This window comes from Lepus europaeus, chromosome 5, assembly GCF_033115175.1.
Source record: "Lepus europaeus isolate LE1 chromosome 5, mLepTim1.pri, whole genome shotgun sequence".
Taxonomy (NCBI): domain Eukaryota; kingdom Metazoa; phylum Chordata; class Mammalia; order Lagomorpha; family Leporidae; genus Lepus; species Lepus europaeus.
This window is the reverse complement of record NC_084831.1, coordinates 138,211,148-138,235,086: the sequence shown is the minus strand read 5'-3', so window position 1 is coordinate 138,235,086 and position 23,939 is coordinate 138,211,148. Positions and strand designations below refer to the sequence as shown.

At 45.8% G+C, this 23,939-nt stretch overlaps 2 protein-coding genes across 3 annotated transcripts in view; one reads left to right on the top strand and one right to left on the bottom strand.

The window, feature by feature from the left end:
• The window catches only part of C5H1orf105 (chromosome 5 C1orf105 homolog), a 32,766-nt gene extending 17,996 nt beyond the window's left edge, over positions 1-14,770 (bottom strand). The window contains exons 1-6 of the mRNA XM_062190200.1: positions 14,759-14,770; positions 14,080-14,663; positions 13,955-14,036; positions 13,114-13,199; positions 9,364-9,451; positions 946-1,020 (exon numbers count right to left, since the gene is read on the bottom strand). Coding sequence (XP_062046184.1) covers positions 946-1,020; positions 9,364-9,451; positions 13,114-13,199; positions 13,955-14,036; positions 14,080-14,663; positions 14,759-14,770 — 927 coding nt within the window. The remainder of the gene's footprint in view (positions 1-945; positions 1,021-9,363; positions 9,452-13,113; positions 13,200-13,954; positions 14,037-14,079; positions 14,664-14,758) is intronic.
• PIGC (phosphatidylinositol glycan anchor biosynthesis class C) lies at positions 14,129-17,092 on the top strand. 2 transcript variants are annotated; one of them, XM_062192791.1, is made up of 2 exons: positions 14,129-14,220; positions 15,709-17,092. In XM_062192791.1, the coding sequence occupies exon 2, from the start codon at positions 15,923-15,925 to the stop codon at positions 16,814-16,816; it is 894 nt and encodes a 297-aa protein (XP_062048775.1). In that variant the 5' UTR covers positions 14,129-14,220; positions 15,709-15,922; the 3' UTR covers positions 16,817-17,092. The 2 variants fall into 2 exon arrangements, with proteins under 2 accessions (XP_062048775.1, XP_062048776.1); XM_062192792.1 differs by lacking the exon at positions 14,129-14,220 and adding an exon at positions 14,357-14,540.
• The last annotated feature ends 6,847 nt before the right edge of the window (positions 17,093-23,939 follow it).

The following is a 23,939-nucleotide window of genomic DNA, read 5'->3' as shown; positions in this document are numbered from 1 at the left end:
ACTAGCCTGAAGTACTTTCGCCAAGAACCTAATGGAGGGGCACCTTTTGCAGCTCCTGCTTTCCCCCACCCTTGCCCTTCCTCTCACAGTATACTCAGCCCCATCTTCTTTGCTAGGGCAAAGGAGAATCACAGGATACCAGCATTAAAGGGACCCTTTCCCATCCCCTACCTGAAACCTAACCACGTGGCTACATTAACCCTTAACTGAAGCCTGTTCCTTACCCTGACCCTAACAGCTAAACCAATGCTAGCTCTAACCCTTGAATGATCTCAGTTCTTAACCCTGACCTGGTGGAGCATGTCTCCCGAAACAGGCCTCTTTCTCTGTCAGCTTTGACAAATGGCAGAGGTTGTCTCCGTTCCTTGTACATACCCCTGATATCCTTCTTCATTTCCCCAATATGCCCCCTGCCCCATAATTCCCCACCAACAGTTACAGATATCCAGGTCAGGTGACCCCCCCCCACCCCTAGCCAGATGCTGCTATAGAGTCTCTCCCCAGGTTTTCTCTTGATGTGTGAACTGAATTAATGATAAACTCAATGGCTGAGCTGCTTGTTTCATGATCATGATGGTGAAGGAGGTCCATGGATGTGTGCACACATGTTGTGGCAGAGATATGTTAAAGGGACAGAGAAGCTCCATGACTTCCCAACCTCCCGTAAAGGCGCAGTTATGTAGGATCCCAAGCAGAGTGGCTCATCTCATCTATTCCCCTGTGGTCCACCTACTGTGGCTCTCCTTCAGCTTCTTGAACTAGGGAAGATATGGCACACTGTGCCAGGCGATGGTGCCTCAAGGCCAATGTTCCTCATTTGCAGCCTTGTTAAGGTCTTCCTTGCAAGGGGCCCTATCACAGTCTCTCTGTGGGGCTCTGATAGGGGCAGGGTAGTGCTCTGCCCTAGGGACACCCACGCCCACCTCTCACATGCTCCCTGCCTACCATGCTTATTTCTTGACATGTGGAACAGAGCAGCTTGTTTGGGAGTAGCATGGAGTTATTCTCATTCTTCCTGACCTGAAAGAAAGAAGGACAAAGACAGGTGAGGAAATGATAGGGTACTTGGGGAAGCAAAGAAGTGGGAAAAGGGCAGAAGGGTTACAGGTAACAGCTTTTCCTTCCATAAAACAGAGATGGGCATTCTGGCCCCAGTCCTGTGCAGGGTAGATATTAAATCTGGGCTTTGCTGCAGGAGGTTCAGAAAGGGCTTAGGTAGGCCGAGTGAGTTGCAGACATGGTGGCCATCTTAAGTCTGACGTATATGGTGATACAGGTTAGAGCACACTTGGCAGAGAAAGTGAGGGCAAAGGCTGAGGCCTGAAATCTGATGGGGTCTCTGTTTGCCAGTCTGAGCATCCAGGTCTGAGGGGCTGCATTTTCCCACAGGTGTCACCATCTTCCCATTTCAGCAAAGGCTCTACCATATGGGCTAACTGAGGCCCTCAGATAGCTAAGAAAGAAGAGCCCTCTTCTGCAAATCTCTGAATGCTAGCCACTCCCAGCATTGTCCTTTCTCCTCATGCCTTCATTCCAGCCCAATAGGAGCTCTCAAGCATCCATGCTCCAACACTTCACCCTGCTGCCCCTCCTGAATGCACCAATTAAGCCATAAGCTGGCACTGGTGTGTGCGTCCTGAGCCCTTCAATCCTCTGGGGGAACAGAGGCTGTCTCAGTAGTAGAAAGGGATGGCCAGTGGTGACAAGGGGGGGCACCCTGTCTGCTCCCTGTGACCATTGCCTTCTTCCTGACTCCTCTCTGCAGGAGAGAATGAGAGGGCTGTGGGGCCCTTACACCTGGGACAGGAGGCTCTCATTTGTATCTCTGGTAGAAGGTTGGTGGAGGGAGTGAATGCGATGTAATTTGAGACTAAAATTGTATATGAGTATTCTCTCTCAATTACGTTGACTCTCTCTCTCTCATTCTCTCTCTCATTAACTCCAACTTCAGTTGTGAGATGCATTCACAGAACATATGGAAGACTGTGACAAGGAGACCACTGCGACAAATAGGTGATGGCTATCAATGGAAGCCTTCTCCTTCTATTTGGTCACCTTTTTTGGCCTCTCACAGCATGGGGGCGTGTCTGGGGTGTGCTGGTATGGTGACCTTTGCCCTTGAGAAATACTGGGGCTTGAGGACTGAAAGCTATTGACAAAATTGGGGTCACTTGACAAATATTTAAAATGCACTTCATTTTTATAGGCATTTTCAAAGAATACACTCAGTATTACAAGGTTGTGGGTTGGTATGTTAAAGTATGGGTGCGAATGACTAGACTGATTCATTCAACAACAAACATTTATTGTGAGGCTACCAAATGCGTGTGTGGGTGCTGCAATGGGGTCACAGCGATGCATAAGAAGGAGTCTCTGGCCCTAAGACAAGAGAAGATTACAAAATCATGCGTCTGCCTAATCATTAGGCATAGTGGCCACAAAAATGCTCAAGACACAGCATGTTGCTGCAAGCTGTTCACCACCCAGCAGAGGGTGTGCCAAAGGAAGGTGGTGGTGTTGAAGGTGCTGTGGCAGCAGTGTATGGAAGCCTCAGTGAAACCACAAGGGTAGAGGACTCCCTTGGAGGTGGAGCAGACAGGAAGGTCTGAGAAGGGCAGAGAGAATAGGCATTGCCTGGTAGGTGTTTGTTGGGTGACCAGGGAGAGGGACATTCCCAGGCCAGAAAACACTGAGTAATAGCACAGAATAACCCAGCAAATCAGCTGCAGGTAACTGAGGATCTGGGGCTGGGTAGAATGGCCAGATTGTCTGCTGGCAGGAGGGATGGACTGAGAGGAGAGACTAGAAAGGAAGTGTCCGTGTCTGTTTACTCCTCTGTTTCAAGGCCGATTCAACTTTCTAGCATGTCTTCCTTCCTCACTCATGGCTTCTCAGATCGAACCCTAAGGGTGACATTCCCCCCAGCTCATGCTCCTCCATCCCCTATGAGGTCTGAGACTGAGACATGACTCTGCACCTGCCTTTCAAAGTTGGGCACAGTAGATATCAGAGAAGAGGCAATGATGATCTTTGGGCCTTCAGAAAGGACACAGACCACTTCCAGTTGGAGGAATCAGGAGAGGCTTCCTACAAGTGACAAACTCTGTCTGATAGGGAGACCTGGATGGGGGAGGGGAGTGTGACAGAAATCCTTGGGTTGCTGTGTTTACTTTTAATAGTTATATGCAGATTCTTACTTGCCCTGCAACTAATTCCTTCACTTTTTCCAAACGTCTGGTTTCTGTATTAAAAAAACTACAAGATTCTATAGGGAGTGGAACCACAGAATTCATTGCAAACCAAGCAACAAATATATTTATGAGAGCTCCAGGCACCTGGCAGGATCTTGCTTGTTTAATTCACCTGTAAATGTGACTATAGAGTCCCACAGCCATGATGAGCATCATCCCTTACAACCGGAAGGACTAAATGTTTTACATATTGTCCTATATGGCCCTGTTAACTCCTCATCTTTTTTTTTTTAAAGATTTTATTTGAGAGTTAGAGTTACAGACAGAGAGGGAGAGACAGAAAGGTCTTCCTTCCATTGGTTCACTCCCCAAATGGCCACAACGTCTGGAGCTGCACCGATCTGAAGCCAGGAGCTTCTTCCTGGCCATCTACTACTGCTTTCCCAGGCCATGGCAGAGAGCTGGACTGGAAGAGGAACAGCTGGGACTAGAACTGGCACCCATATGGGATGCCAGCGCTGCAGGCGGAGGATTAACTTTCTACACCACGGTGCCGGCCCCCTCCTCATCTTTTAAGATATAAGATAGGTGTTACTTTCTCAGAAAACTTTTCTCCTGCCTTCCTGCCAATTCTTACCCCTATAACCTGAGTTGGGTGCCTGTCTCTGATTCCATCATAACAGTCTTTGATTTTGTACCTTTCCTCCTCCTCCTTCAAGTGTATTTGATTCCTCCATGAGGTTGAACAAGAGTCATGCCTTATACTTCATTGTGTTCCCTGGAACTTATTGTAGAATCTGACACACACTATCCAACAAATTTGTTTGAATGAATGAGTCACTGTGAACATTTTAAGTTATCACGTATAAATCTTATTGTGATTATTAATATACAGCTATAAACACACATGCACAATACACACGTGCATGCAGATCACCATCACGGTGCTGTCTTAAGGAAACATTAGAGAACATTAGTGTCAACAGTGTAACAAATTCATTCTACCTAAGGTGCTGGGAAGAGCACTGGCTGTGAGCCTGAAGAGTTCTGCATGAGCACCTTGAGTGACTTTGGTGAATGATCCCCGACTGCTGATGAGCCCTATGGCCAAAAAAGAGGCAGAAGCTCTAATGATTCCCAGGCTGCACATGCAGAGGTGATCTGTTGCAGTGCCCAACCTCCAGGTCACTGCTGGCTAAAGCTTCACCTCCAATCAGAGTGACTCCAACCCCTCCTAAGTTGATGCAAATAGTCTGGGAGCCTATGTTCTGTCAGCCTCATTTCCTCCATTCTTTTTTGTTCCCTCAGGTAGCACAGAAAATAAGGACTCTTACTTCTGAGCATTCCCTTCCTGCTGGGGGTTGCTTTAAGGCCAGCTCAGCAGCAGTAGCAGGAACAGGCATGAACCGGCTACATTAACAGCGTAAGCCCCTGGTGACATCATCTCTGGAGCCAGAGGCCCTGATATGTTAATAGGGCTCTCATGTCCCAAGCAGCTGTCCTCAGGACAGCAAATGCACTTGTGATGTAAGACCCCTGCTAAAAGTAAATATTAAAATAATTTTAGCAAGGGTTAAAAAGTTTGGCTGCTGACAGTAGCCATTCCTTAAGATAACTGTGTCTCCACCTGCCTACAGAATAACCTTGGGAAACTGCCTTGTGAAACTGCTCTGTGTAACTGTCTCACGCGATAACACTTGCAGGAGTCCGGAAAGGAGTTGCAATAAGGTTCTGTGACCATTGTATAAACTTACTCTTTCCCTCACTAAAATCACCACAAGAGTCTGCCCTTCAAAATAGCCAATCACCAAACGCCCCGCATACATATGTTAATCAGGTGGCTATTGTCTTTAAAAACTGCTGTAACCCCTGCTCTGGGCTCTCTCGCTCTCTGGACTGCCTGAGGTGCTGGGGAGCCCATTTGCGCAAACGTATTAATAAATATCCTCTTGCTTTTTGCATCTACTGGGCTGGAGTTTTGGATCTTTGGGCGACCACCCGAGCGCGTTGGATTCCCAGATTTGGGGTCCTTCAGTGACAGAAGAGTGACAGCAACCTGTTTGTGGGCTGACTGAGATCTGATGCCGATTCCAGCCAGTCCCCAGAAGCCAAAGCTTGCTTTGCACATTTTGTAACTCAGAACATCTTAATAGCTGAGAACGATATCTGCTGAGGTTCCTGAAGCTGGTTCATAGTCCAAACCCTTGGTCTCCTGTGGGGAAATTAGTTACATGAAGCAATTCAAAGATGGTGCCCAAACGAAGTAAGGTGGGCGGAATCCAAAGTTGTTTACCACCGAAAATAATTGGCTATGCAACATCAGGGGAGGTAACAAAACTAGTAACAAGTGTATAGACATATGGTTGGTCCTATAAGAAATCGCCCCTTAAAATGACCGTTTAAGTGATTGGTTGGTCCTTAGTCCTGCCCCAATGACTCTGCAGTTTTGTGCTATAAAAGGTTCTGTTATGCGTGAAATAAACGACTCCTTGCTAGACTTGGCTCCCGGCTGTGTCTGATTGTCTCCGGGATCGGGAGGCTGGGGAACAGGCGAGTGGAGCACTTACCTTTCCTCGGACCCAGTCCATCCTGTACGGGTGGACTAAGACCCTGCAGTCTCCTTGAATCTTTGATAAAGAAGCAGAGAAACACACTCCTCTCTCTCTCTGTCCCTTCCCCATCTCCCCTTGCCCCACACACCTGTTCACATAACAGAAACCAAAAATGTAAGCACCAGATGGTGATTTTAAAAATAGGCATCACAAACATGATTTGAGGAGTGCTGACAAATTAGCCTTTGACCTTGTGCCCTTTGACACCTCTAGTCTCTACTCCCTTCTACTCCTGATTTCTTTGAGATCCTATAGGTCACCTTCTGAGGTCACTTAGCACAACTCCTTCTGTGAAGGTGATGAGGAAACCATTTCTCAGTGGGTGAGTGGAGTGGTAGGAGCCATGTGAAGCCAGACTATTCCTATAACCTACAGAGTCCAAAATGAAGCAGCCAGAGAACTAGTTCAATACTCAAAAACAAAAAGTATGATAACTACACGCTTTCCTTCTGAAACCACCAGCCATTTCAGTGAAAGAATAAAGCCGAATATAGTTTTGAAAACATTCTTGCTGCTCACTACGAGAAGTTTTAAACACACACAAAACAGACGGTCATGTGCACCCTTACTCAACTTGGCTTTTTATCACCGTCCCTTCTTCAGGCCAATGGTGGACATTATTACTTCTCCTTCAAAACTGTATTTGTCGTTAGGTGTTTGATCAACATGAACAAGAAAAGGGCTTAGGAGCTTACAAGGTAATTTCTTGATACTCACAAATTTTCAAGACACAGGATCAATGTCAGAGAAATAAAAGAGTTCTTAGTGGGAAGGAAATCGGAAGTCACCCTCCTGTTCACTTTCCCTGCTGCGCATCTGCTACTGCATGGTCTTTTCAGGCAGGGCCTTTCACTACAGGTCTGCTCAGACCCAAATAAATAATGTCCTCCTCTTTACTCTGACTCATTAGCCTGGAACAACAAACCCAGACAAAAGAGAGAAGAGGGGAGGGGAAGAGAGGAATCAAGGGGAGGGGGCATTCTGCAATCTATTAGTAATTAAGGAGCTTGAGCTAATTTACACCCAGCCCCAGCAAACAGGCAATGGAGTTCTAGGGTCTCCAGTTGCAGGTCTCCCAGTCAGCTACACATCTGCTTTGGCCTTGCAGTGGATCGCCAAGTCTGTCACCTCTTGGCCCAATATTTGGACTGGTATGATACACCTTCCTATTCCACAGCATTCTGAAAAGTTCGGGGTTGATGCCTGGAAATGGCAGGTGAAACTTCCGATGAGAAAACCTCCCCTGGCAAGTGTTTAGATGAGGAAACGTTTGAGCTTCATTTCTTTGTCTTCACTAAATTTTTTTCTTCTTGGTTGGTTCTGTGTCTCTTTGCTCCCCTTTGTCTTCCTACCTCTCTGTGCACGTGTCCCTCTCTGGCCACCTGTCTCCCTCTCACTGTCACTGTGTCCCTGAGCCCCTGTTTCTTCTGCTTATTCATTAGGGATACTGCTCCTGGCACACATCTGAGTACACCTGTGTCTGCTCCTAGGCAGGGGAGGAATGCCACTTGGAAGCAGTCGTACAAAGTTCTGCCCTTTGACCTATGATGCTGAACAGGAAGGGAGCCAGGTGGCAGGACCTTTGCACCTACACACAGGGTCCAGGGACTCCAGCTCGTGGCAGGACTGCCAGTATAGCTTCTTGGCAGCTCCCTGATTTAGCGACTGAAGGGAGAGATAGGGTGTCCACAGTGCATTCCATTCCTGTGAGGCACAAGTATAATTGCTCTCCAGAAAGGAGCAGTTGCAGGCTGAGCCCGTGACTGCCACCTGGAATACACGTGCAGGGATCCCAGCACTCTAGAGGCCTGTGAGTCAGACACAGAGCTGACAGGAGATACCCACCTGGTGCTGCAACAGAACGAGAATCTCAGGTTCCCTACTTGCTTTGCCATCAGGCAAGGGTGATTCTCTTTCTCACCCACAAACCAGTGGAGGGTCAGCCCCCAACAGGAAGAGGATGAGGGTGAAGTACCTGTGTTCTCTTCCAGCAGGAACAGTGACATGTGTGACTTTTCCCAGATCTGCCAGCCACTGGCCTCCCAAGCAGCCTAACGGCCAAGCAGCTAGAAGCGGCTGCTCTCAAATGTCATCTAGTGGCCAGTCGTGAGTATTGCAGCTGTGAAACGCTAAGCAACCCTGCAGATGGCCTCTCACTTCCCTTGGTCATTAGTAATGCTTTCCTCTCTGGTCTTCTGGCCCAGTTAGCTTGGCGGATGCTGTCTAAGTGCCTGGGCTGACATCATGCACTGAGAACCAGCGAAAACCTGGGACAAGGAAGCGTTCTGTGGCAGGTGAGAGCCTGTCTAAATAGGACATTCAAGGAGACTAGAAGCCGGTTTGGGAGCAATTACCTACCCCACTCATCTCCCCTCCCCTGTCCTGCGCTAGTGAGTGTCATGGTGCCACTGTTGCCTACGTTAATGAGGCAACTGTTAAGCATAGACCCTGACAGTCCAGTGCTGAAAACCGGCAATGCCTCGTTGCTGCTCTTGACTCTTGCGGCCCTGGGTCCTCTAGCAGGGTTCACCCATCCTTGGTTCCCATCCACACAAGACTGTGGCCAACCTTTTCATGTGCTTCCAGCATTTCCTGCACTCTGAGTTCCACCTCTTTGTGATGGTATTCCTTCTTTAGCTCTTTCTCTGTCCTGGCTCTTCCCCCCCGTTGCTAAGATGCTATGCTCAGGATGCAGTGCAGACACGGCTTCCTCCTGACGCACCCCCTTGCGCTCTCCCTTCCCTCGCTGCCCACCCTCCTCATTTGCAGGCAACCTCCCCTCCCACCTTCTCTCAGAAGGTCTCTGGTCTCCACTGGGCTCTCTGTACCTTTCCCTTCCGCCCTCTTGTGTGGGCTGCCCTGACTTACTCATCTCTGTGTTTGTTTTACAGCAAATAAAAAGGGCTTGGCAAGCACTCAGTGACTGACATCAGGGCTCCCAGGCATTGTGGTGCACATTGCTGAGTGCTCATTAGGGGTCAGGCACTGCTGAGGGCACTGCTGAGGGCAGCTCTGTGAGTGCTGGGTAAGGTTTCAGGTGAAGAAGTGGCTAATGTGGCCGAGTGTGCCAACTGCACAAACACTGTCACTGTCACTGCAACCCCAGTGTCACCAGCACCACTGAGTGTCAACCCCCACCCCCAACCAGTCATGGCTGGTTTCTGTGAGAAGGAGGGAAAGGAAGGGTTTGCATGAGTATAGACTGTTGAAGGTTAGGAGATAACAGTAATTTGTTGTGGGAAGGAGTTAGATTCCAGAAACAAGGATTGGTTCCAGGACAGGTTGAGAAGAAGTCCCTGAAGGTTCTTGGGAAGATTTCTGCATATTTAATTTCTTGTTCTATTTTTGATGATGCCAACCTTATGCCTTTATTCTTGGTTGCAGCAGACCGGGGCCCTGAGGCAACTGAAACAGCGTGAGGAGTGGCACCAACAAACATTTATGGAAACTGAGTGATATACCAAGCGCAGTACTGAGGACATAAGAGTTGTCTTCACATTCCATGTAACCCTAGGAGTCCTGCTACTTTTATTTCAATAAAAATACATTTTTTTGAGTACCTTAGGGAAGACATCTGGAACGTGAAACAGAATTGACAAATTCATATCCTTGGATGAAGTTGGAAAAATGGCAGAGGAATGTAGAGATCTAAGTGATCAAAACAAGAGTAGGTTAGAATCAAGGCCCCTGGTTTGAAGAACTGGGCTCTTGAGCACTCCAGATGGAACATATGAGCTAGCCTTGGAGCTGTCTTCTCCTGCAGTCCTGCAGGGCTCAGGACATTAAGGAGCTCTCAACAGATGGCTTTACTCTCCTAAGTCACTTTGGCTTCTCTGTCTCATTTGTTTTAAATTAACCAATGACAGTTCTGGATTGCCAGACAGTATAGAAAGAAAGCAGGAAACAAACAAACAAATAAAAACATTTCCTACAGAGGTGTAACTAGTGAAAGGCAATCCAGATCACCTTCGTGAGGGAGCCATCTTTGCGACATTTTTGATGTTTAAGCAGCGCCCATCCTCTCAAGCCTAGGACAATATGTCCCTGCACTTGTAGTCCACCTGCTTCCCCCAGGGAACAAGTCCTTCCCCTCCACTGCTCTCTTCCCCTGGAACATTCTTTCCTCCTAGGGAAGCAGGGATGCTGCAGAGACACCATCAGTTCTCTTTACAGGGTGGCCTGTCTCCCTCACCACTGTGGTGCATTTTAGTACAGTGTAAGGGGCCAAGGCCCTGACAACCAAGAAATGGGAACCAGAGATGTCAGTAGTTTTGCCAAGAAAAGCTCTCTACTGAGTAAATATTTTATTGTCTATGGTTCACTTATTTTTCTAAATATTTATTTATTTGAAAGAGATACAGAGAGAGAGAGAGGAAGAGACAGAGAGGGAAAAACAGAGTGCTAGTTCACTCCCCAAATGACTGCAATGGCCAGGGCCGAGCCAGGCTGAAACCATGAGCCAGGAGCTTCATCTGGGACTCCCATGTGAGCGGAAGGGGCTAACGTACTTGTGCCGTCTTCCACAGCTCCTCCCAGGCCTATAGCAGGGAGCTGGATCAGAAGTGGAGCAGCTGGGACATGAACCCGAGATGAGATGCTAGAGTCACAGGCAGCAGCTTTACGTGCTACAACCACAGCACCACTGAAAGCAAAGGCATGTAAAAGGGGCTTGGTGATCGTGAAATATTTGCTGTTTCACTTCTCAGCAACTTCTCCGGGCCCTGGGAGACCAGGGGTGGTGGGTCTGCCCATGAGCTCCTTTATGTTTGTCTTTCACATGGGAATGGGATATCTTGAACTTGTTACCCAAGAGCTGACCAGCAGAGACCACAAGGCTAATTTAGAACTGCTTCAGCATGCAATAATCTCAGTATAAAAAGGGCCTCATGGTGAACTGCAGGGCTTTGGAGGCTGATGATGAGTATAGCTTTAGCATAGCCAGTCAACCTCAGAGGAAGAGGGTCTCCCAAGCAACTCCCAGCAGGGGCTGATGCACCCTCCTCCAGCCCACAGATGGGCTTTCACCACCCGCTGTGCTCCGGGCATATTTCAGGAAATGTTCCCTTATCTTCTTCAAACCAGTCTGCCCAAGGCTATGCAATACTTATGGCACAGTGAGAACTTTCCCTAAAGGTCTTAGAAAGGGTTTTGCTAAAAATAAACAGCTTGGAACCCAAAGCTTTGGCTAGATCTGAGCGAACTGTTGATAGTTCAGTAAAGCGAATTTTCCAAAGACTTTGCACTCTGGGCGGGTCTGGTCACCTCATGGGTGCTGTCTTAGAATTCTCACAGGGCTGGTAAGCTCCCATCCTCTAATTGGGGGGATGAGTAGAACATCTCTGCTCACCTTAAGCATGTTCTCCTTGAGACCAGCTCAAGTTTGGCTGGCTGGAGGGAAAGCTATCTCCTCCCTCCCAAGCTGGCTGTTGATGGACAGCTGACCCTGACATGCCAGGACCTGGCTGCTGGAGTGAACAGGTGCTGTGGACACCAGCTGTGCTCTGGGCCTGCCTTTCTCAAGTTCTGCTCTCTGCTCCCCACCTCTACCAAAGGCTTGTATAATGAAGGCACAGGGGAGGGGGTGGGGGTGGGGCAAAGCAGCAATGGATAAGAACACTTGGCTCCTGGCTGTAGGGACAGATACAAAGGGCTTGTGATACTGTGGGGGTGGTGGATGTTGCCTTGTTAGATGTTAATGACTAGCAGTCAGAAAAGGAAGCAGGTTTGGATCCTGGACTCACACACCTGCAGGCAATACTGATTGGAGTTGAGGGCAGGCTGTCCCCTTAACCCCTCCTTGACCAGCTCTACTCATGACAGCACCCATCTGACTGTCATTAGCTGTTTGTACTCCGCCCTGAATTAAAAGGTGCTATGCTCTCATTACTCGTGCTGACACTTAAAGTGCTAACAACTCTTAATAACAGCAATGTCACGCAGTGTTTTTAATTCCTGAACAATCCTTTGGCTGGACTGAACCTCTGAATGACTGCTTAAGATATATTCAAAGTTACATAAAAACATTACAACTGAACAACAGGCACTTGAAAGCACTTGTGTATTTTGCTTTGAAAATACACAAAACGAACTGATTGCCTGCAGAGTAAGTGGTTTTTAGTGCAGTGGACAAGGCAAACATGTTTGTTATTGAAGTAGGGATGTGGAAAAAGTGACAGGATATCTCTCATGGAGTGACTTATCCATGGGTAGGAGGTTACGTGGCAGTTAGCAACAGCAATGGAAAACTCTTTTTGGAAAGTACTTTTCTAGAAAGCTGCTCCACATGCCAGGGAACCAAGCCTCTTTTTGGTCTATGACGTGCCTGTGACACTGCCTCCAGGCCTGCCACTCTCCTGCCCTTCTTCTGGTTTCTCCCATACACCCCCACATCATTTCAATCCACCCCTCTTTCCATTTGCCCTTCCTAAAGCAGGGTTCCACACCTAGGGAGCACATAATCAAAAATGGGGGAGAAATGAGGAACCCTAGTTGTTGCAAGTGGTGGCTAAAGGACTCCTTATGCACACATTTCTCCAATTTTGAAAAATAGAAATAGGTATCATACTGCAGTTTCTTTGGAAAGGGTGGGGATAATAAGATTTGGGAAGAGTGTCTTAGAATTAAATGTAGGCAGTTGCTACTCCATAAAGATAAGAATTTATGGCTTGGGTGTTTGGTAAAGCAGTTAAAATGCCTCTTGAGACTCCTGTATCCCATATCTGAGTGCCTGGGTTCAAGTCCTGGCTCTGGTTTTGATTCTAACTTCCTGTTGATGTGTACCCTGGAAGGCAGCGAGTGATGGTTCAAGTACTTGGGTCCTTGCCACCCATATGGGGGACTTGGATTGAGTTCCAGACACCTTGTTTCAGCCTGGACCAGCCCTGGTTGTTGCAGGCATTTTGGGAGTGAACCAGAGGATGGAAGATATCTCTCCTTCCTTCTCTCTTTCAAATAAACACAAATTATTTTTAAAAATTTGAATAGTAGGGGAATTTATAATTTTAAACTTTTGATGGTTAAAATTTGAATATTTCAAATTAAAGCATAGGGGAAGAGGAGAGAAGTGTTTTTTGAGAGGCAGAATCTAGAGGACAAATCCTCTTCCATTACTGCATGGTGGTGGCAGAGAAGGAGTGTTAGCCCTTCTAGCCAGGCTATTCTGAATGCCCACTTTTTTCGTTTTTTGAGGAGTAGACTTGAGTCTCTCCACTGATCAGAAGTGCCCTTCAGATAACTTCCCTCATCCCTTAATAAATCACCTTCTGTGAGGCCTTTCTTGAACCTTTTGCCCCCTGTGGCTGAGCCGTTACCTTTTGGGAAAGCTGAGCACTAATGGCTTGTTCCTGAGGCTGGCCTCACTAGGCCAAGGAACCTTGTCAAATTTTGGAACCGAAGCCTGGAAAGAAGTAGAAAGAAAGAATTTTTCAGAATTCATCACACATGATTGATCATTGCTATCGTAAGCTCAATGCAGTTAGATACAGTGAACATGTCACAAAAACATTTTTACATTTTATATTTGACTTTAAAAAATCCCGTAGGGTTAGGCCAAGAGTGAGAGGTGTGAACTCCATGTTACAGAGGAAGAAATCGGAAGAAATCTAAGCTCAGATCATGTGATTTGCCTAGAGTCCCACACAGCTCATGCTTCTGTTTTCCGATTTTTGGGTCCACTCCATCCTGCATTCTACCTTTTTGCTGTTCTAGCACTTGCATCTGTTTAAACAGGAATACTAGCCCTCTCCTGTCCCTAGCCTCTGGCTGTTCTCAGACACAGGGTCCTCTGCTCTCTCTCCTCTCAACGAGGCCAGGAAGAAAGAACCAAACTCTGAAGACAGACAACTGGGCACTGCTGCCTGACTTTGGACAAATATTCCCAGTCTTAAATTTGTCCTCATGAAAGATTACATCATAAATGTACAAGGCAATACACAAAAAACCAGGACCCACGGCAAAAGGGATTTTTGTCTGTTCCCTGGACTCCCAAACCAGTGCCTGGTGTCTGCAAGGTCTCAGCGAGCAACTGTCGCAGGAGGGATGGATTCATCGGAAGTCCCTAGCTGACGGTCTGACTCCACAAGCTCTCAACGACAGCGACGGATCTCTCGCTCCTACCAGCCCCGCCTCTAACCCGGCCTCCTCTGGCCTCACCCAGCTCTGTGGATGAGTAATTCCTGGGCTTTCCCTCGAGGTCCGGCTTCCCCAAGGTCGGAGCGTCGGGCTTTGGGCGGCTCTGAGGGGGCAGCCAGCAGGGGGCAGCAGAGGCCTCGCGGCGCCCCTGGCGGGGAAGGGCGCTCTCGTCGCGGAGGTTGCGGCGGACCCGGAAGTGCTCGTCCGCAGTCTCACCCCGGCGCCCCGGATGGGGAAGGAGGCGGGCGGCCGCCCTCCCCCGGCCGTGCAGCCCTAGGAACTCGTGGGTAGGTGGGTCCCCCGTGGGCTGTAGTTTCCCGGCCTCCTCCTCCTCTGCCGTCCCTTGCTGGCGCAAGGCTGGCTGAGCGGCGGCGGCGGGCGGGGGAGGCCGGGAGGGCGAGCGGGGCGCCCCTGGGGACACCCTGCCCTGCGGTACCCTAGCCGACCCTGGTCCAGCGCGACCCTGCTGGCGTGCCTTGCGCTTTTCCGGGCCGAGGACCGGCAGCCGTGAGATGCCTGGGTTGGGGGCCGTGCTGCAGTGAGGGGGGCTCACAGGGTGTCGGGCTTGCGAAGCGAAACCTATGGTGGTCTTCATGGAAGAAATAAGGTCGGGCAGTAAGAACTTTTTTCTCAGATTTGCTGGATCCCCTTGGAATTTCTGAATCTTCGTTTTCCCTTTGTGAAAAAAGAGATGATTATTTCCTTTGATCTTCACCAGCGTGTCCTTGTTCTAAGTAGGATGATAGCTACAAAGGGATGTTAAGCTCAGTTAATGGATGAAGAATCTTTAGGTCCTTTGAGTCTTTGGTTTTGGCTTAAACAAACCATAGAACTCATGCCTTTCCTTGTGCAGTTTATTATTGTGTTTATACCAATAACTTAAAAAAACATGCTTTGGGGAATTCAGTAAAAACTGTGGATTCTGTCCTTAGGAGTTTGCATAAATTCCAGATGCAGACATGCTGTGTCACCTCCACAGAGGTTTGTGAACGCCTGAGTTACCAGTTTAGAGGGAGCTCAGGTCTAAGGCACACACGTTGGGATTAGACTTGGTTTGAATACTTATTCCATTACTTACCAGTCTGTTAACTTGAGCCAAAGATACATAAGTAATTTGAACATCAGAGCTTTTTTTTTAACTAAAGTAGAACTAATGCTAACATGTTCTAATGCTAACAGGTTGTGAAGATTAAAAGTGCATAAGGCACTGAGTGCATAGTAGGAATTCAGTAATTGAAGCTAACAGATTATTATTATTTTTTTTAAAGTTTTTTTTTATAATTTTTTTTTTTTTTGACAGGCAGAGTGGATAGTGAGAGAGAGAGAGACAGAGAGAAAGGTCTTCCTTTGCCGTTGGTTCACCCTCCAATGGCCGCTGCGGCTGGCGCATCATGCTGATCCGAAGCCAGGAGCCAGGTTCTTTTCCTGGTCTCCCATGCAGGTGCAGGGCCCAAGGACTTGGGCCATCCTCCACTGCCTTCCTGGGCCATAGCAGAGAGCTGGCCTGGAAGAGGGGCAACCGGGATAGAATCCGGCACTCCAACCGGGACTAGAACCCTGTGTGCTGGCGCCTCAAGGCGGAGGATTAGCCTGTTAAGCTACGGCGCCGGCCATCTAACAGATTATTATTATTCAAAATATTACACTTTAAGATATGAATGCAATTTTAATGTTCCATATTATAAGTGGCAACCACATATGTTTTATTGAGACTTAGTCAACCAAATTGGTTTAACTTTGCAACTTGCATAGATTTACAGTCTCTCCTTTTCCAGGAACTTGGCTGTGTTATCCTGCCTCAGAGAACAAATTCATCTTTGCAGACCTAGCCTGGGTTGCTGCCTTTGAAAACAAGGAAGGGTCGGTAGAATATCAGCCACAGCACAGCATGGAATTTCCAGAGAGGTCTTACTTCAAAACTTCATAAAGAACAAGAACACATGGACTTCTGCAAGGGAGATTGAACTGGCCTGAGTGAAGGAGAGGATAATGTGTGCCCAACCTGTAACTAACACCAAGGAGGTCAGGTGGCAGAAGGTCTTATATGAGCGACAGCCTTTCCCTGATAACTACGTGGACCGGAGGTTCCTAGAAGAGCTCAGGAAAAATATCTATGCCCGGAAATACCAATACTGGGCTGTGGTATTTGAGTCCAGTGTTGTGGTACAGCAGCTCTGCAGTGTCTGTGTTTTTGTGGTTATTTGGTGGTATATGGATGAGGGTCTTCTGGCACCTCACTGGCTTTTTGGGACTGGCCTGGCTTCTTCATTGGTTGGGTACGTTTTGTTCGATCTCATTGATGGAGGTGAAGGGCGGAAGAAGAGTGGGCGGACCCGGTGGGCTGACCTGAAGAGTGCTCTGGTTTTCATTACTTTCACTTACGGTTTTTCACCAGTGCTAAAGACCCTTACAGAATCTGTCAGCACTGACACCATCTATGCCATGTCCGTTTTCATGCTCTTAGGCCACCTCATCTTCTTTGATTATGGTGCCAATGCTGCCATTGTGTCCAGCACACTGTCCTTGAACATGGCCATCTTCGCTTCTGTCTGCCTAGCCTCACGCCTTCCCCGGTCCCTGCATGCCTTCATCATGGTGACATTTGCCATCCAGATTTTTGCCCTGTGGCCCATGTTGCAGAAGAAACTGAAGGCATGTACTCCCCGCAGTTATGTGGGGGTCACACTGCTTTTTGCATTTTCAGCCTTGGGAGGCCTGCTGTCCATTAGTGTTGTGGGAGCCATACTCTTTGCCCTTCTGCTGATTTCCATCTCATGTCTCTGCCCTTTCTACCTCATTCGCCTGCAGCTTTTTAAGGAAAATATTCATGGGCCTTGGGATGAAGCCGAAATCAAAGAAGACTTGTCCAGGTTCCTCAGCTAACTTAGGGACCATTATCATATTGTTAAAGCAAGCTAACAGACTAGCCTTCTAACAAATACAAAATTTGAAGGAAAAATGCCATTCTGGAAGCAGCAGACTGATGTAAGAGAACAGGTCAAAAGAAAAACAGAAGCAAAGGCATGGTGGTGAGAGTACTTGTCCTTTGTGTTATTTCGTGGATGAAAAAGCTTCCTACGGCCCTCTTGAATTATTGCCTCTCATTTACTATTCACTGTAACAAATGAAGTGATGTTTTATTAAAAAAATAACAACACATCCATCAGAAGTTTTATCTCATGATTTTTCTTTAAGCAGAAGGCAGAAAAGCCATGAATAGTGAATAGTGTGTGTGTGTGTGTGTGTGTGTCTGTGTATAAAATCACTTTCCAGCTTTTTTTCAGCCTTTTTTTTTACAGGTTCCTTTGTTTATGTATAACTCAAATCCTACAATGCAGGATGTTGTGACCAATTTGGTTGCCCAGGATCATGGAAGTCACTTAACCCTGGCTTAGAGTTTGGCAAAGCCCTCAGGTCAAGTCAGTAAGATAAGTAAGTGAAACTGGTATACTTTGATGGTAACTGTAGAACAGTATGGAGAGAGTATGACCTGTCTAATCAGGTCAGTAGGATTTTATTCAGAGTTTGGGCCTACCTGCAGAGCTTTGAAATTCCTGGTAAAATTCTAAATTAAATCCCAGTCGCTATAAATCAGATTTTTAATATGAAACCTGACTTGTAAATTCTGTCTGAAGTTTAAGTTCATCAGGTCACAATGCTTATTTGCAGGAAAATGTGACCATGTCTCTTTTTAGCACAGGCATGAAGGATGGAAGGTATTTGATGGGGATTTGGGGGAAAAAGGAGGGTTGAGTAGTGATTCAGGTATAAATATTCAATAATTTTGGTTCTATAACGCAGATACAATAGGAAGCAACTTTGGCTAATCACTGAACTAATCTGTATCTCATTTCCCTGTCTGAACTGGTAATTAAGTTATCTAGCCCTAGAATTGTGATTAAGTGAGATGTATATAAAATTCTTAGGAAAGTGCCTGACGCAATACTGTGTTAGTGTTAGCTATATATTGAGCCTCCCTCATCCAGAGATCGAAGTGTTCAGTGCCAGCCTGTCACAAGTGGAAAACTCCCCACCACGACACTTTGTTTCATGCCCAGCGTTATGTATGTTGCATAGGGTGGGTGATTGGCCTAGTTATTAAGACAACTATGTGCCCTATTGGAACACCTGGGTGTGATACCAGCCTCTGCTCCTGATTCCGGATTCCTGCGAGTACAGCCCTGGGAGGAAGCAGGTGATGGCTCAAGTATGTGGGTCCACTACCCAACATAGGAGACCTGGGCTGAATTCTAGGCTCTTGATTCAGTCTCAGCCCAGCTTGTCCATTTTGTGCACTTGGGAAGTGAACCAGCAATTGGAATTTGTTTTTGCCTCTCAGTTACGTAAAAATAAGAACAATTTTTATAAAATTACTTTCAGGCTATGTGTATAAGGGGATTTTGGGAAAAATGTTAAATGAGTTTCATATTTAGACTTGAGTTCCATTCCAAGTATCTCCTGTGCATGCAAATACTCCAACATCCAAAAACCTGAAGTCCAAAACATGGTTCTAAGCCCTTCAGATAAGGGATACTCAATTTGTTTTATTAAGTTAAGGTGTAGAGAAACTGAAGAGAGCTAAGCAAAGTTACAAAATGCATTGGGTGCCTCCCAAGAAGAACTAGTTCCTTCTATGAAAGTTTGGGGTATGTTTCTATACTGTCTCCTTAGCACAGAAGTTAATTTTAAATCAAATTTCACAAATAGAGTACTCCTAAGAGATAGTGTTTTTTCTGAAAGTAAACTTCTCCAGGAATGTTTTACACAGGATTTTGAACTAGAGCTCTGTCAGCTCAAATTCTTTTTCAGATTTTTATTTGGACAGATGAATATTGTATTTCAAGGTAAAAATGGCTTTCCCTGTGGTCAATTAGACTGCTTTCACAGTCTCAAGGACAGAGGCTGCAGGGAAGAACAAGAGAAAGGTCTGACACTGACCTGTGGCCCTCTGTGGGGTTGGCCTTCTTGTGCCTTGAGGGTAGTGGCTCATAAATATTCTATAGTCCACACAGGAACAGGGCTAGGTGTTGGTACTTGAAGGTAATAAAGAGTTGTAGAAAACTGAGGGTTTTATTTTGTATTTTTAAAAACCATTTGCCTTATTTGGATGGATTTCCCATTGTCAACTTCAGGGAATTCCCACAGCAATTACATGCTTGTTTGAGCAGAAAATTCCCCAAATTTGAATCACATCAAGAATAGTTCCTCGGGGCTGGCATTGTGGCATCATAGGCTAAGCCTCCATCTGCGGTGCTGGCATCTCATATGGGTGCCAGTTCATGTCTCAGCTGCTCCTCTTCTGATCCAGCTCTCTGCCTATGCCTGGGAAAGCAGTGGAAGATGGCCCACGTGCTTAGATCACTGCACCTGTGTGGGAGACCTGGAAGAAGCTCCTGGCTCTTGACTCCTGGCTCTGGATCTGCCCAGCTTTGTCTGTTGGCAGCCATCTGGGAAATGAACCAGTGGATCAAAGACTTTTCTCTCTGTCTCTCCCTTCCTGTAGCTCTCTCTCAAATAAACAAAAACTTATAATAGTTCCTTGGTGGAGTAGATTCTCGTGTGTTTGCTACCATTTTCAGCTCTTCCCTGTCACCCAAAGCCTGATCTTCCTCAATTAGTTGGCCATAGAAGTGTAGTGTGGAGGTGGTGGGGGAAGGAGAGTTGTAGGGTAGTTGTGAGAGCAAGGAGGGAAGAGTGGTGAAACAGCTTTGCTCATCCCTTCAAAATGGTGGCAAAGGATTGGAGTTGGATGGCAAGGATGAAGGACAGGTGGAGATATAGAGTGTCAGTGCATGCTTGCTTTGTGCCATGATAAAACTGCTTTATGGATGGTAGATAGCTAGAAGACATGAAAAGTGCATGAAGATATGAGAGAGGTACAGGACAAATGGACTGTAGTGAGAAGGGTTGAGATTTGCATTATTGTATCCTGTAGTCAATGACAAATTAACGGCTTTGGAAAATGGATATAATATTATACATACATATTTATAAAACCGTACATATAAGTATGTGAATATATAAAGTATCATATTTATACACAAATATATATATATATAAACATAAATATGGCAATTCTGACAGCAGTTTTTGATGCTTTACTACACAGGTTGAGCATGAAGAGCTGTGACAGCAGTGAAAAATGAGTCTGGACTGAGTGCAATGGAAGTGGGTATGGAGATGAGTGGCCTGATTAGGGAGACTTTTCCAAGAATTCAATAACTTCATGTAAAGTGAGAGGAAGGGCTGTAGAGGATTCCTGGGGCTTCTAGCTTGAGTGGATTTGTGTTTCCATTAACTGCCATGAATAAGTAAGTGCAGACAGGGTGAAGTAGATAATAAGAATAGCATGTGTTAAGTCTGCCCTGCATGAGATGCTACATCCAGGCTTAAGTGTCTCATAGGCATGTATCCAGAGGACATTGAGATGTAAGTAGAATTCAGTGCTTTGGTATTTGGGATTCTTTGTATAGAATTGGTTACTCCACAGCCAAGCTATAGTGGAATTAGAAATGGGTCACAGAAGAATTAGAGTAACCACAATGGTAAGAGTCTCACAGTAAGGAAGCTGCTCTATGAAAATGGATTTAAGAATAGAACACCACAGCCTGGAAAGAAGGCTCAAAGGGAATGTAATTCCAGTCTGTAAAATTGCTAAGGGCGAAAGCAAATGTTGATTTGTTCACCAACTCATGACTTAGAGGAGAAGATGCCATTTGAAATTTGAGAAGATAAATTGCACAAAAATAATTTTATGCACTTTTCTTCATGTAACTCCAAGAAGTTGTATAGGCTGGAAACATAAGTGGACTCCAAAAGTGATTGGAAAAGATTATCAGAAAACTATAAATGTTCTGTTATGAAAATATTGAGATCCTGAGCCCTCAGAATTGTTGCTCCCAGAAGAGTGACAGCTCACTTGTGGTGTGCTTCTTTGGGTTGCTGCTGGCCTAGGAAGTGATTGGTAGAACCTAGGATGACAGTCATTGGGAAATACACTCATCACTTAAATTCAGTAATCTATGCTGCCTCTTAAACCACACTCAAAGGGAGAAAATAGAATATTAATGACATATTCCTTGAGGATATTATGGTATATGTATTGGGGATAGGGTGTGGGGAAGAGATTACAATAGGATTGTAATTAGATCCCAGGCTATCAAATACTTGCTTGCCCAAGAAGCTGTCTCTTCTCTCTGTGTGCCCTTTCCTCCAAGCTGTGTTTTTCGTCACTCTAAGTTTTAGGGTGGTGTAGCAAGTGAGAGCAAGGAGGGAGGAATGGTGAGGCAGCTTTGCTCATTCTTCCAAAATGGTTCCAAGGATTGAAGTTGAATGGCAGGGATCAAAGAGAGGTGGAGCTGTAAGGTGTCAGGTGCACTCTTGCTTTGTGCTGTGATAAAACTGCTTTATGGATGGTGTGTAGCTCAGAGGCATGCGCATCTAAATGTAGCAATATTCGCAGTTGTTCTGTGTGATCCCATTTCAAACCCACTAATGGGTTTGAAAAAGCCTTTGGGCTTCAACTGTAGATCTGAAAATCCATACATAATAGGATGCACATGAAGACTTCATTTACATCTAAGCAAAAGGCTCAAGGACAAGAAAAAAGTCAGCAGAGGGCATCAGTTACACAATTATGCAGTATTTTAAACTTATAATTCAGGAAAATAGGGCTAGGATACAGTGCCCTCTCGTGGAAGCTATGGTATTCCTTGTTATGATGAAATCCAGGAAGTTGAAATTTTTGGCTAGACTGGTTTGAGAAATAACTACACTGACGTTTTCATACATATAGGAAGTAAACAGCACAATGGGGTTTGATAACTAACAGTTCTTTTCTACATCTTACTGCACCCAATATGTCCTAGATACTGTGTTCTGTACTTTATATAACATATACATTATCTTAACTACTTATAATAAGCCTGTGGGAGAAATCATTTCATTTTGTACTTAAAAAAGACTGAGATTCAGGGTAGGTCAGGAACTTGCCTAAGGCTATATTGCTGGTTTGGGCTGATGTTCTGCTTTTCTGACATCTGAATTTCTTCCAGGGCTAATGGCGATCTGGTGGGCAGTTATTTTAATGCCTTGCAAATCCCTCAGCGTCCCCTTATTCTCTTTCACCAACATTTGGCAAAAAACCTAGGCCTGCCTCTGCTCACTTATATTTTATGATATTTGCCTTGGGAATTTATTCAGTCAACAAATATTTATCAAATGCTAAACATATGACATAAATTCTATGTGCTTGACATATATCTGTGAGTAAAGAGGACAAACATCCTTGACCTAGCAGAGTTTATATTCTAGCAGGAGGAGACAGATGATAAACATGAATGCATGGTAATAAGTGCTAACAAAGAAAGGAAACAGGAGTGCCATAATATTAAGTAAGGGGGTCAGTGTACATCTCAGGGAAAAGGGAGCATTCAACCAGAGACTTGATGGGAGTGAGGGAATAAGATTTTCTAGGGAAGAGAATTCCGGGTGGAGGCTAAAGCTGCTGCAAAGTCTGGGTAAGAGAATTGTTGGTGTGTTTGTGTTTGGGGAATTGCAGGGAGGGCTGAAGTGGAGTGTGAGCCATGAGAGCAGAAGAGAAGGTCAGGGAGATGACGAGGGAGGCTACATTATATACAATGCTGTAGGCTGTTAAAAGACTTGCTGCCTTTTACATTGGAGGGTCATGAAGGAAAAGGGAGATCTGATTTGACACATGCATTTGGAAAGGCTCATTCTGGTTGTTGTGGAGAAAGAGTAGATTCCGGAAGAAGAATCTTGGAGCTGATCTGCAGTCATCCAAGAAAGAGATGTCGGTGGCTCCGAACAGTGATGGCAGAGAAAGTGGTGAGAAACAGTCATGGTCTGGACAGAATTTGAAAGTAAAGCTAACAGGGCTTCCTGAAGTTTTAGATGTGGATTGGAAAGAAACACAAATTACTCTTAGGGTTTTCAGCCTGAATGAATTGAAAAATGGATACACTATCATTTGGGATGGGGGCATGGAGAATTGAGGGAGAGACTCTTGGAAGATTGGGAATTCAGTTTGGGGCATTTGCGTATGAGATTGATTGATATGTTGAGTAGGGAGAAGGAGACAGAAGCTTGAGAGAAATGTAAGAAATATGATTTCTTTTTGGTAATGTAACAAAGAATACTATGAGACTGGATGAGCTGATCAAGAAAGTGGGTATAGGCAGAGAAGAGGACCAAGAACTCCAAAATGAAATGTTGGAGAGAAAAGAAAACAATATTTGACAGCAAAATCACTGACATAGTAAGAAAATCAAGAGATTGTTGTTCCCAGGAAAGCAAATGCAGGACCTATCTCAAGAAGGAGGTGATAGATTGAGATAAGATTAAAATATGATAAAACAAGTGTGACAAGGACTGAGAATTGACCATTGGGCTTAACCAGGAGGAGGTCATTGATTTCCTTTAAAAGAACAGAAGTTGCATGGAGTGGTGGAAGTAAAAACCTGTTTGGAGTCAGTTTAATTGAGAATAGAATTGGAACAGTAAGCAGAGCTAGCTTCCTGGAAGATTTGCTTCAAATGGGAGCCAGTAAATAGGACAGACATGGAAAGTGAAGACCAAAAAATGATAGCGTGTTTGTGTGATTGAATTCAAACAGTACAGCAATAGTTGATACTGTGAAAGATGGGAAGAATTTCTGTTGTAATATTCTTGAGGAGGTGAGACAAGTGAAATCTCTTGTATAACTGGAAGGCTGGGCTTTAGACAAGGGCAGGGAGAGCTGATTCATGGTAGCAAGTGGGAAGGCAAAGTGTGTAGGTACAGTTGATGCTAAGTGGGTAGATGAGGTGATGAGATTCTTTGGAAGTTCTTTTCTGATTCCTTCACTTTTTTTTTTTTTTTTGACAGGCAGAGTGGATAGTGAGAGAGAGAGACAGAGAGAAAGGTCTTCCTTTTTGCCATTGGTTCACCCTCCAATGGCCGCTGTGGCCGGCACATCGTGCTGATCGAAGCCAGGAGCCAGGTGTTT

Coding starts and splice junctions, on each gene's coding strand:
- PIGC (XM_062192791.1), top strand. CDS start 15,923: ATGTGTGCCCAACCTGTAACTAACACCAAGGAGGTCAGGTGGCAGAAG.